The 12,804-nt window shown below is 54.0% G+C and overlaps 1 protein-coding gene across 8 annotated transcripts in view; it reads left to right on the plus strand.

The window, feature by feature from the left end:
- The window catches only part of CRTC3 (CREB regulated transcription coactivator 3), a 115,983-nt gene extending 112,091 nt beyond the window's left edge, over positions 1-3,892 (plus strand). For 2 of the 8 annotated variants that reach the window (XM_009429831.5, XM_063795372.1), the window contains exon 15: positions 483-3,892. In XM_009429831.5, the coding sequence (XP_009428106.1) occupies positions 483-688 (206 nt within the window). In that variant the 3' untranslated portion in view covers positions 689-3,892. Of the gene's footprint in view, positions 1-479 lie in introns of all 8 variants that reach the window. The other 6 variants (XM_510592.9, XM_009429833.5, XR_010151808.1 and 3 more) reach the window with 5 other exon arrangements.
- The last annotated feature ends 8,912 nt before the right edge of the window (positions 3,893-12,804 follow it).

Here is a 12,804-nt window from a genome sequence, read left to right on the forward strand (position 1 = left end):
GGTGGGCGGATCATCAGGTCAGGAGATCGAGACCATTCTGGCTAACACAGCGAAACCCCGTCTCTACTAAAAAATACAAAAAAAATTAGCTGGGCGTGGCGGCGGGCGCTTGTGGTCTCAGCTACTCGGGAGGCTGAGGCAGAATGGCACCAATCCGGGAGGTGGAGCTTGCAGTGAGCCGAGATTGTGCCACTGTACTCCAGCCTGGGCGACAGTCTCAAAAAAAAAAAAAAAAAAAAAGAAAGAAAGATTTCATCTTAGGTGACTGATGACTGTTCAAAAGGAAAAAACCTGCAAAAATTGGGAGTTGTGCAACTGACTGACAAGAATGTAGATTCCAGGGCAAGAACTGTGGGCCTGGGGGTGGTCAGGATGTGGGATAGCAGTTTAGGGGACTGTCATCAGCTGGGTTTGCTTAGTAGCCTGGAGCCTTCACGCCTCCTAACCGCACTGTTTTCCCCTCTGGCCACTCCTTTCAGAAGACTCCAGCACCAGCCTGTTCAAAGACCTCAACAGTGCGCTAGCAGGCCTGCCTGAGGTCAGCCTGAACGTGGACACTCCATTTCCACTGGAAGAGGAGCTGCAGATTGAACCCCTGAGCCTGGACGGACTCAACATGTTAAGTGACTCCAGCATGGGCCTGCTGGACCCCTCTGTTGAAGAGACGTTTCGAGCTGACAGACTGTGAACAGAAGGCAGTGGAACAGAAGAATGTTTTTCTGCAACAGCCAAAATAGAATGGAATAGAATGAAGCCAGCTGACACCACGGGCTTTCGTTATCTTGACATAGAAGGAAGCAATGCCACGGCTCCAGGGTTTCAGATGAGATCCCATCTCAGACACTGTGCCTTCCTCCAGATCACACAGCTTTGTACTGCCTCTCCCGCCTGTGGCCAAAGTCGTGTTGCAGCAGGCAGGCTGCTTGGAGCTTCCCATGAACTGGAAAGCTCACCTCCACTGCATCTTTTTACTGGCCATCCAGTCAGCCGATGTGTAAGAGTAGGAAATACTGTGTCACTGGAGGCCTCCGTAGCATTGTGTAGTGTGCTCGGAACCACTGATCTCCGTCCGCACCGAAGGCGGGCCCGGAGTGGGAGGCTCGGCCTGGGGCGGCGGCACCGGAGAGGGCACCTCGATGCCTGCTCTGACCTGACCCGGAGGGCGAGGCCCTCCAGCAGGGGACATTCCCAGGCTGAGTGGACCCCACGGCTCTCTCCCATGCCTGGATTACGACATGAAGTTTTTACCGCAAGTCCGAGGGCAGGCTTGAGTTAGGCAGACTGAAGGCTCATTTTCATTTTCTCCCAGTTGGTTTCTGCTGCTTCAGAAAAGTACACCTTTTCCTTATGGACCAGAGGAAGAGGAAGACCATTTTATCAGTCACTGAAAAGAGTCCCCTGGCACTGATGAGCCTGAAGAGAACTGTGCTCCTTCTCGGGGGCTGGGGAAGGAAGACAGGGACTGCAGGTGTCTCACACTCAGTGGCCTCCAGACAAACTCCAGACAAGCACAGACCTCCCCACTAAGAGCAGCCAGAGGGAGCTGGTGAGGTCCTAACCCCACCCACTGAGCAACTGAGCTTCCCCATCCCTCCCCAGAGCTGTGTCTCTGTGGGCTGGGAGTTTAATGTCACCCCCCTAGACCGTAAGCTCCTTGAGGGCAGGGACAGTGCCTTATCATTGTTGAACCCGTAGCACCTAACACGTGCGTGGCAGCACACTCGTGTGCTGGAGTGAGTGCTGCAGAACCGTGCGTGCAGCGCATGATGAATGAGTGCGTCCGCCATGCCGTAAGGCAGGCTCACCTGTAGCTATCCCCTTCCCTGCCAGATCTCAGAGCTTTAGCTTTTCCAGCACTCGTGCCTATGGTGAAGCATGCACTTTAATATGCTTTTAACACTAGGTGACCAAATCACAGTGAAGCCGGGCACTGCATTCTCCTTGGGCTGTGCTCCACGCGGGTGGGTGGGAGCTGTCTTCTGAGTACATCCGGAAGGGCTGAGCAGGTGAGTGCCCTGAGGATCCTGGCTGGGCCCCACCCAGGAAGATCTTCCTTCTCAGATCCATGTTTGGCTCTAAATTGCTTCAAGTAGAGATTCATTCTTTGAGGTTGAAAAAATAGTTTATAGTAAAACGAAGGCCTAATTCATGGAAGCATCATTAGTCATCAATACCTTCTCATAAAATAGATGGGCCAGATTTCCACCACCGCCTGCCTCCTCTAACTTGGGTGATGCCAGTAGGTTTGAAGGGGGCAGAGCACTGCAGCGGGGGGGGGGGGGGGGCGTCTAGGCTGTGAGAGGACAGGGTGGAGAGGAGGAGAACCCTGAAGGAGAGACGGAAGATGCCAGGACCTTTGCTTGGACAGCCATTGCCCTTCCAGGAGACCCTGGAGTGTACTGAGGGTGGCTGGACTGCTCCACCCAGAGGAGCAAGGCTGTACAATGAGGGTCTGAATCTGGCACACCTGTCCCTTATGTAAAAGGAGTCGTGGTCACAAGACCCTGGGCTGGTTAGCCTCTCCCGACCTCATTCCATTTCTATCTTCTGACCTTGCCTCTCATCTTTAAAATAACCCTCATGGGGTGCCCCTCCACCTTCCTCTGGAATCCAAGTATTCCTGTTTCACATTTGCCCCAAATCTTTGCTGTGGAATTGGGAAATCAAACCAGAGTCCTCCTCGCCTGATTTCCAGCTCAGGAAGGGCCTGCTGGCCTGCCCTGTTCCCAGTTACACTTTCAGATCCCTTTGTGCTCAAGATCTCAGAGGGGGTGGCTTTTTGTTACAGAGCCTTCAGTCGCAGTGCTACCCAGCACCCCATGTGCCAAAAGAAACCAGCTCCTGTGTCAAAGGGCTCCCAAACCTGATCTCACTCTCAACAGGCGATGGTGCTGATGTTTCAAGACTTGTGTTTTCATAAAACACAGGTCTCAGCATAGTCACTCTTCACATAGTGCCTTACCCATGGGTATCGTCATATCCGGGTCCCAGTTCAGTTTGTCTGCACAGCAGCCACCCTGCCTGGCAACAGAGACCCCAAGACCTACACAGTGAACCCTACTGCCCCACAGGCGTTCTCCAGGTGACTTGTGAAAACAGACCTCCGGGGAAGTGATTTATTGGGGGTGTACACTGGGGGCAATATGGTTTAGCACTGAATTCAATTTGTCCTTAGGTCTATGAGTCCGATCTTTTCTTGTGAAAGGTTTTGGGCATCGTACAACCCACTCTGCCTAGAAGGTGTGGAGGACTCACCACGGGCAGGGTCGCCCTGGCCCACGGCACGTGAGCCTGCACTCACTGCGGCCTTTGTAACAAAACCAGCTGTGGTCCTCAGCATTTGAAGCAGCTGCATTCTTCAGAGTAAACTATTTTTCATTATTTAGTTTTGTCACAAGAAATCGACCATTGTACTACTCTCACTTATAGCAGTTAAACAGCATAGAACTAAAAACCTGTCTGCATTTCCATTTTTTCTTTCTGTATGGTTGTGGGTTTTAGGACATAGGGCGTTAGGAGAAGGGGTTTCTTGATCATGTCATGAATTCTCCTTTGTCCTGTTTCTCCTGTTTCATTTCTCCTCCGCCTGCTGTGTATTACCTGAGCTGGTGGTGTATCTTCAAGTCCGCGTGCGTATTTGCAGAGCTTGCCCGTTCCCACTCTTGTTGGCTCTTCTGATCTATGCACAGACGGTTCCCAGCATGTGTCCAGTGCTTCATGGATGGGACCATCCCAGCAACTAATCAGACTTCCTGCCAGTGTCCTAACCCCCAGGGCACCCTGTTCAACCATATTTAAAGATTGGAATTTGTATAAAGTTGCTTCCAAGTTTTATAATGCATCATTTTACATCTTTCGTAATTAAAAGCAGCACAATGAGGTTGTCTCTGCATTTGGTGGTGTTTTTCTTCACTTGGGTGAGGGGTTGGTGGGGAGCCTTAATCTCACCGCCTCCTGCACGGCTCAGCCTGCAGCTAGGATTTGGAGCCTTGGCAAGGCAGGCCCTGTACCAGCTGTGGGTCAGGCCTTCTTGTGATACGTGAAGGGGCACTCAGTTCCCTTAGCTGGAGGCAGCTGGGTCTCCTGCCCCCACAGCCAGCACCCGCTCCACACCCCTGCCCACGGCCCTTCCTCCACCAGATACTCTGTCCTGGGTTGGCCTCTAGCCCTGTCCCTTCCCCAGACCCCCATCCCAGCAGGGTTCAACGCGAACAGCCACATCCAGCACTTGTCATAAAGGTGACTGTCTCCTGAAATCTTACCTGGAAATCCTGTTTCTGACTGTAACTTCCTGAGCCCCCATTTCCACTCTGGTCTACACACACCCTGTTCTTTGACCGCACTGAGAATTCTCCCGTGTCCCCTCTTCTCAGCCTGCCCGTCCTCTCCTAGCTTCCCTTGCTTCTGCCCGGGCCCACCTGGCTCGTGGCCTCCGTGGCACCCCCAGGCCCTTTCTCCTGCCACCACGCCACTCTTCCTCCTCAAGACCTGCCACCACGTCACTCGGGCTGAGCTTTCTGTTGCTGGGAGCCCTGCGGGAAGAACCAGCACTTCCAGGCTGTGCTGACCCAGCCCTCTCCTGCCACGTGGGGCACCCACGCCCTCCTCTCCTCAAGGCTCATCAGACCACGTGAGGCCTTCTTGCCTCCCCTCCAGGCCACCTGGGCCAGCTCCCGCCGTGTCCCAGCTGCTCCCCATTCCGTCCCATGGCCCGTCGCGCCTTCCCCAGCGTCCCTATGCCTTACGAGGTCCTGTTTCCACGTCAACCTGACCTTCTGCAAGGACTTGCTGATGTTCTAGGGCCTTCTACTTAGCCCTCTCTGATGGCACCCCCCCATCAGCCTGTGAAGATGCCCAGTCTCCTTCCTCAGAACAAACAGAAAACTCTCCTTTCCCCGCCAGCTACCCCTCATGCCACAGCCCTGTGTCCTGCCTCTCCTGGAGGAGCACTCCTGCTCAGCCTCCTTCTGCCCGCAGCCCCAGGGAGCCCTGCAGGATTCCCTACTCTCCTGCCTCTGTCCAACGCCCTCTGATGTCAGCCGCATCCTGACCCTTTGGCCACTCTCTCCCCTCCGAAATCCTCTCTGGCTCCAGTAAGGCTTTTCTGCATATTCTACCACCCAGGCCATGCCTGTCTCCTATCATCCTCCCCCTCCACCATCTTCTTCTTTCCATCGACCTCCCAAACCAACTTCTCCAGCCCTCCAAGCAGACGACCCTCATACTTAGCCCTCTCCCCACCTGCCTATCAGCCAGTGCTCATGCCCACCCCACCCCTTGTTTTCTGGAGATCCGGGTCCACCTGCAATTGACATCCAGCTTCCCCACAGGGCTCCAAACTCTGCAAGCACAGGGGCATGTTTACTTGTATGCCACTTCCCCAGCACCTGGCACACAGTAGGGGCTCGAAAAATCCGCCAATTCTTCCGAACTGTTGATAGCAGCTTCCTTCTCTTGGAGCTCAGCCCCCATCACCACCATGGAGCTGGAGACCAGCTGTCCTCCAAACACCTCCTCTTCCTCACCTCTCCTCCTCCTGCACACCCCAACTCCTCCACACCCACTCCCCCTCTACAATCCTCCTCCTCCACAACCCTCCTCCTCATCCCTCCTCCTCCACAATCCTCCTCTTATTCCACACCCCTCCTCCTCCAACCCCTCCTCCAAAGCCCTCCTTCTCCTCCACACCCCTCCAATTCCACAATCCTCCTCCACACCCCTCCTCCTCCACAACCCTCCTCCTCCACAATCCTCCTCCACACCCCTCCTCCTCCTCCACACCCCTCCTCCTCCTCCACACCCCTCCAATTCCACAGCCCTCCTCCACCTCCACACACCCAATCCTCCTCCAGTCCTCCTCCTCCACACACCTTCTCCTCCACACCTCACCTCCTCCTGCACACCCCTACCCCACCGCACCCCTCCCCCTCCTCCTCCACACTCACTCAACACCCCTCCTCCTCCTCATCCCTCCCCTTTCACACCCCTCCTCAACTTCCACACCCCTCCCCCTCCTCACCCCTCCCACTTCAACTCTCCTCCTCACCCCTCCTCCTCTGCCACACCCCTACTCCTCCTCTGCCACACCCCTACTCCTCCTCTGCCACACCCCTACTCCTCCTCTGCCACACCCCTACTCCTCCTCTGCCACACCCCTACTCCTCACCCATCCTCCTCCACACCCCTCCTCCTCCACCACTCCCCCCTCCTCCACCACTCCCCCCTCCTCCTCCACACCCCTCCTCCTCCTCCTCCACACCCCTCCTCCTCCTCCACACCCTTACCCCTCCACACCCCTCCTCCTCCTCCACACCCTTACCCCTCCACACCCCTTCTCCTCCACCAGACCTCTCCTCCTCCACACCCCTCCCCCCACCTCACTTCTCCCCCTTCACACACCTCCTCAACCTTCACATCCCTCCCCCTCCACATCCCTTCCCCCTCCTCACCCCTCTACCCTCATCACCTCTCCTCCTCCTCCACACCCCTCCTCCTCCTCCACACCCCTCCTCCTCCTCACCACTCCTCTGCCTCATCTCTTCTCTTCACCCCTTCTCCTCCTCCATACCCCTCCTTCTCAACTCTCCTCCTCCACACTCCTCCTCACCCCCTGTCCTCCTCCAAACCCTTCCCCCTCCTCTTGGTTCCTCCTCCACACCCCTCCTGCTCCACATCCCTCCCCCTCCACCCCCTCCACACCCCTCCTCCTCCACATCCCTCCCCCTCCACCCCCTCCACACCCCTCCTCCTCCACATCCCTCCCCCTCCACCCCCTCCACACCCCTCCTCCTCCACACCCCTCCTCTGCCTCACGCCTCTTCCTCACCCCTCCTCCTCCACACCCCTCATCCTCCTCCACACCCCTCCTCCGCCTCACCCCTTCTCCTCTCCACATCCCTCCTCTTCCACAACCCTCCTGCTCCACATCCCTCCCGCTTCACACCCCTCCCCCTCCTCCTTCACACCCCTCCTCCTCCACACCCCTCCTCCTCCACACTCCTCCCCTCCACACCCCTCCTCCTCCACACTCCTCCCCTCCACACCCCTCCTCCTCTACACCCTGCCTCCTCCTCCTCCACACCCCGCCTCCTCCTCCACACCCCTCCCCCTCCTCACCTCTCCTCCTCCACACTCACTCCTCCACACCCCTCCTCCTCACCCCTCCTCAACCTCCACACCCCCTCCACTCCCCGCTCCTCACCTCTCCCCTCCCTCACCCCGCCTCCACACCCCTCCTCCTCACCCCTCCTCAACCTCCACACCACACCCCCTCCACTCCCCGCTCCTCACCTCTCCCCTCCCTCACCCCTCCTCCTCCACACCCCTCCTCCTCCTCCACACCCCTCCTCCACACCCCTTCTCCTCCACACCCCTTCTCCTCCGCCAGACCCCTCCTCCTCCATACCCCTCATCCTCCTCCACACCCCTACCCCTCCACACCCCTCCCACCTCACTTCTCCCCCTTCACACACCTCCTCAACCTTCACATCCCTCCCTCCACATTCCTTCCCCCTCCTCACCCCTCTCCCCTCATCACCTCTCTTCCTCCTCCACACCCCTCTTCCTCCACACCCATCCTCCTCCATGCCTCTCCTCCTCCTCCACACCCCTCCTCCTCCACACCCCTTCTCCTCCTCCACACCCCTCCTCCTCCTCAACCCTCCTCTTCCTTCTCCACACCCCTTCTCCTCCTCCATACCCCTCCTTCTCAACCCTCCTCCTCCTCAACCCTCCTCCTTCACACCCCTCACCCCTTTTCCACATCCCTCCTCCTTGCCCCTCCTCCTCACCCTTTGTCCTACTCCACACCCCTTCTCCTCCTCCATACCCCTCCTTCTCAACCCTCCTCCTCCACACCCCTCCTCCTCCTCACCCCTTCTCCTCCTCACCTGTCCTCCTCCACACTCATCCTCCTCACCGTTCCTCCACCACATCCCTCCTCCTCCACACCCCTCCTCACCCCTTCTCCTCACCCCTTGTCCTCCTCCAAACGCTTCTTCCTGTTTCTTCCTCCACACCCCTCCTGCTCCACATCCCTCCCCCTCCATCCCCTCCACACCCCTCCCCCTCCTCACCCCGTCTCCTCCTCCACACCCCTCCTCCTCCATACCCCTCCCCCTCCATCCCCTCCACACCCCTCCCCCTCCTCACCCGTCTCCTCCTCCACACCCCTCCTCCTCCATACCCCTCCTCCACCTCACACCTCCCCCTTACCCCTTCTCCTCCACCACACCCCTCCTCCTCCACACCCCTCCTCCGCCTCACACCTCCCTCACCCCTCCTCCTCCTCCACACCTCCCTCACCCCTCCTCCTCCTCCACACCCCTTGTCCTCCTCCACACCCCTCCTCCGCCTCACCCCTCCTCCTCACCCCTTCTCCTCTCCACATCCCTCCTCCTCAACCCTCCAGCTCCACATCCCTCCCCCTTCACACCCCTCCCCCTCCTCCTTCACACCCCTCCTCATCCTCCACACCCCTCCTCCTCACCCCTCCTCCTCCACACCCCTCCTCCTGTGCCATCTTTTCAAACACAGGATACTTTAATCTTGAAAAGTACTGAATTTGTATACTTGTTTTGAAATACTAAATTTTTGATCTGGAAGGAATGATTTTAGATCTTATTTTGGGCCAGGCACAGTGGCTCATGACTGTAATCCCAGCACTTTGGGAGGCTGAAGCTGGAGGATTACCTGAGGTCAGGAGTTCGAGACCAGCCTAGACAACATGGTGAAACCCCATCTCTACCAAAAATACAAAAATTATCCGGGTGGGCATCTGTCATTCCAGCTACTGGGGAGGCTGAGGCAGGAGAATTGCTTGAACCCAGCAGGCAGAGGTTGCAGTGAGCAGAGATCACACCACTGCACTCCAACCTGGGTGACAGAGCGAGACTCTGTCTCAAAAAAAATTAAAAATAAAAATAAAAAAAGATCTTTTTGGTCCATTTTACCTAATAAAGCTGTATGGTATAGGCAGGTATGGAAATTGGGGTTTACAATAAACCAGCTATATGCTGCTATGTCCTCATGTGGACACTAGGTGGAGCTGCAACTATAAGCGTGGCTCTTAGGACCCAGAACAGGACAGAGAGCCCCGGACCCCCTCAACTTTAGCCCTTGAACTGGGCTGGCAGTGGTGTTGGCTAGAATTGAATTGTATGATATGGAGTAAAAAGTATCCTTAGTGACCACCCAGACTACCAGACACTGCACCGTCAGAAGCATTCAAACCAGAGTGACTCCATCTTGAACAGGGGCTGTGGGTAAAATGAGGCTGAGACCTGCTGGGCTGCATTCCCCGGAGGTTAGGCATTCAAAGTCACAGGAGGAGACAGGAGATCGGCACAAGATACAGATCACAAAGATCACACTGATAAAACAGGATGCAATAAAGAAACTGCCAGAACCCGCCAAAACCAAGATGATGACGAAAGTGACCTCTGGTTGTCCTCACTGCTCATTATTCACTAATTATAATACATTAGTTGCTAAAAGACACTCCCACCAGCGCATGACAGTTCACAAGTGCCATGGCAACGTACGGAAATTACCCTATATGGTCGAAAAGGAAGAGGAACCCTCAGTTCCAGGAAATTCCCACCCCATTCCTGGAAAACTCATAAATAATCCACTCCTTATTTACCGTATGATCAAGAAATAACCATAAGTCTACTGAGTCGAGCAGCCCGTGCTGCTGGGGTAGCCCCTTTTGTATTCATTTACTTTCTTAATAAACTTGCTATCACTTTGTCAGCTTGCTTTTGAATTCCTGCATGAGGCCAGGAATCCATGTGGCCTCCCAGGCTGAACCCTGTGACAGCACCATACACATCCCTCACATCAACCTGAAAACGAGGCAGGGCATGGAGGACTTCTTTTTTTTTTTTTTTTTTTTTTTTTTTCTGAGACAGAGTCTCATTCCGTCGCCCAGGCTGGAGTGCAGTGGTGTGATCTTCGCTCACTGCAACCTCCACCTCCCGGGTTCAAGTGATTCTCCTGCCTCAGCCTCCCGAGTAGCTGGGATTACAGGCATGTGCCAGCACACCTGGCTGATTTTTGTATTTTTCGTAGAGATGGCGTTTCACCATGTTGGCCAGGCTGGTCTCAAACTCTTGACCTCAGGTGATCCACCTGCCTCGGCCTCCCAAAGTGCTGGGATTACAGGCGTGAACCACTGCCCCTAGCCAAGGATGACTTCTTGAGTTTACAGAAGAGGAAACAGGCCCATAGAGGCTCTGTCACCCAACTAAACAGTGAAGGCACAAAGCCTGGACCCAGTGGGCCTGACATCAAGGCCTCCTGACCTCACCAGCCCAGAACCCAGGGCTCCAAAGTGCATCCTTCAGGGTGTGCTCACAAATTTCCCTCCCCTGTGCACCCCTGGCCCCCGACTACGCCGATCACCAGGGTGAGGAGTGCGGAAATGAATCGCACCCCTCACCCTGCAGAGGTGGGCTCTGAGCAGCCCCTCTGGGAAGGGTCCCCATGGATCCCAGTGAGATAGAAGCCTGGCAAAGGAACACGTGTTTTTTTTTTTTCTCTCTCTCTTTTCCAGACATGTATTTTAATTTTTTAAAAAAGCTTTGCTTTGATAAAAATAGTGCATGCTCATTATAAGAAATTCAAGTAACACCGAAGAGTACCAAAAACAAAAATTTCAAGTGGTCCGGAAATCCAGCACCCCAGAAATAATCATGGCTGACACCCAGGAAACATGGATGGAGACATCTCTCTACGCACATATTCAAAGGAGTTTTTTTAACCAAAATGGGCTCATACAATACATACTCTTTTTAGAAAAAGTGCCATACTTAAATTTAACAGAACAAAAGGCAACTTAAATGTAACTAAAGAAATTACCAAGCTGCAAATAATGACGCTGCTTCTTCTGGTTCTAAATTATTTCTCTAAAGGAAAGAAAAATATTAAGCAGCTGGATTCATTCTTTCAGCATGTTTCAACTATAGATGGCATCTCTTGACAACCTACGATTTAGGATAAGGAAATGAGCTCACCACCACTTCCTAGCTCCTTCCCCCTCCCAAATTTTGTGAGTTCGTATTTTTACATTGTCAAGGTTTATACTACTTACATCCTGTCCTGTAACCATCGTTCCCACCATTGTTTGGCCTGTTGTGTGTGTATGGATTCCCTGTTCCACCGCCTGTCCTTCTAGAATGGGTTTTTCCATTCTTGGGTTATTTTCCTTCACCTCATGGCTACCTTGACTTTGTCATCAAGGAGTCTTTTCAAGGTCTGAGTTGGTCACAGTCACAGGGATGTCACTGCTGGACTGCAAGGTTGGAGACTGAACTCTGAAATGGGAGTGAGTGGGCTATACAACTGACTCAGGCCCGATGGAATTTACAGGAAAGGGACAAAGCACTGAACCCTCCATTACGATGACTTGCTAAAAACCACTGTGTCTTGAACTTGTATCTGGTGACACAGAGTTGAAGTTTTAGAATTTGGAAATAAAATGACTGGGGTGGGGTCCCAAGTACTGTGTTCAAGGAAAGGACATGCCAGGCTGCGGGACCTCAATGCCTCCTCCCCATCAACCCTTTGACAGCTGTGCCCTATCCCACCTTGGAGGCCAAAGCAACTCCCTCCTGGGTGCTAATGCGTCATGTTTACTTCTGATTAACCCCACTTCCAGGAATGCCTTTAAGATTTCTACTTTTATCTACTGTTAAGAGCACACACTTATTGTAAATATGTTATTATAAACACTGTAAATCTGTATCATAAAACTGTGGTGCTGTAAACACTATAAATATGTTATCAGAACCCTATGGTATATATGCCCTGGGTCTCGGGGGGGCAACAATGTGGGGATCCACCATCTCCTGGCTGCCCGAGACATGGCTTTTGTTTCTAAGTCCCTATTAAATGTTCCTAAGCAACTAGATTTGTCAGCCTCTGTGTTCAGCCTCTCAGCTCCCTCGGCCTTTGGGATTAGGTTTGCATACACCTGCTCACCGTGCAACACCCATCTTCACTTAGAAAAATCTAACTTCTCCTTCCAGGCCTAGGTCAAGTGACACCTCCTCTGTGAAGCCTTCTGTGAGGTTTGGATTCTCATTTGCAAATATTTACTTCCCTCCGCTCCTACTGTGGGATCTCTCGGCTCTACCCCCCCGCCCCCCATTTTTAAAAAGATTTCCCATCCGTCTAGGTGTCTCCCATCTACTTGACCCCCAAGCCCAGAAAACAGGCACCCGCAGACCTGATGGCAGGCCTTGCCAGCTGCCCCTAAGCCCCTTTGCCCTCGGGCTCGGCTACGTGATTTGCTTTGGCCGGTGACATGCTGGAGATACGACCAAACAGCAAAGCCTTGACATGGGGTCAGGAGGCCTTGGAGCCCGGCCCACTGGGTTCAGGCCCTTGCACCTTGACATGGGCTTGGTGACACGGCTCACCCTCTTGTGCTTCTGCCATTGCCACTAGCACAGCTACCCCCTGGGTAGCCCATTGGTCCCAGAAGAATGAGAGACAGGACAGACCTTAACCAAACCCATGCCCAGGAGCCATCTAGCCAGGTCCGGCTGAAATCGGCAGGGCTGCCCCCGAAATCTACAGACACATGAGCCAAAAATAAATGCTTAGAGTAGTAAGCCACTGAATTATGGCCATTTGTTACACAGCACATATGTGACAACAGTTGACTTATACACCACCTCTGTTCATTTCCCTTTGTGCTTGAGTTGCACTTTATTTCCACGGCTTTACTTTTTTTTTTTTTTTTTTTTTTTGAGACGGAGTCTCCCTCTGCCACCCAGGCTGGAGTGCAGTAGCGCAATC

Source organism: Pan troglodytes, chromosome 16 (genome assembly GCF_028858775.2).
Source record: "Pan troglodytes isolate AG18354 chromosome 16, NHGRI_mPanTro3-v2.0_pri, whole genome shotgun sequence".
Classification (NCBI taxonomy): domain Eukaryota; kingdom Metazoa; phylum Chordata; class Mammalia; order Primates; family Hominidae; genus Pan; species Pan troglodytes.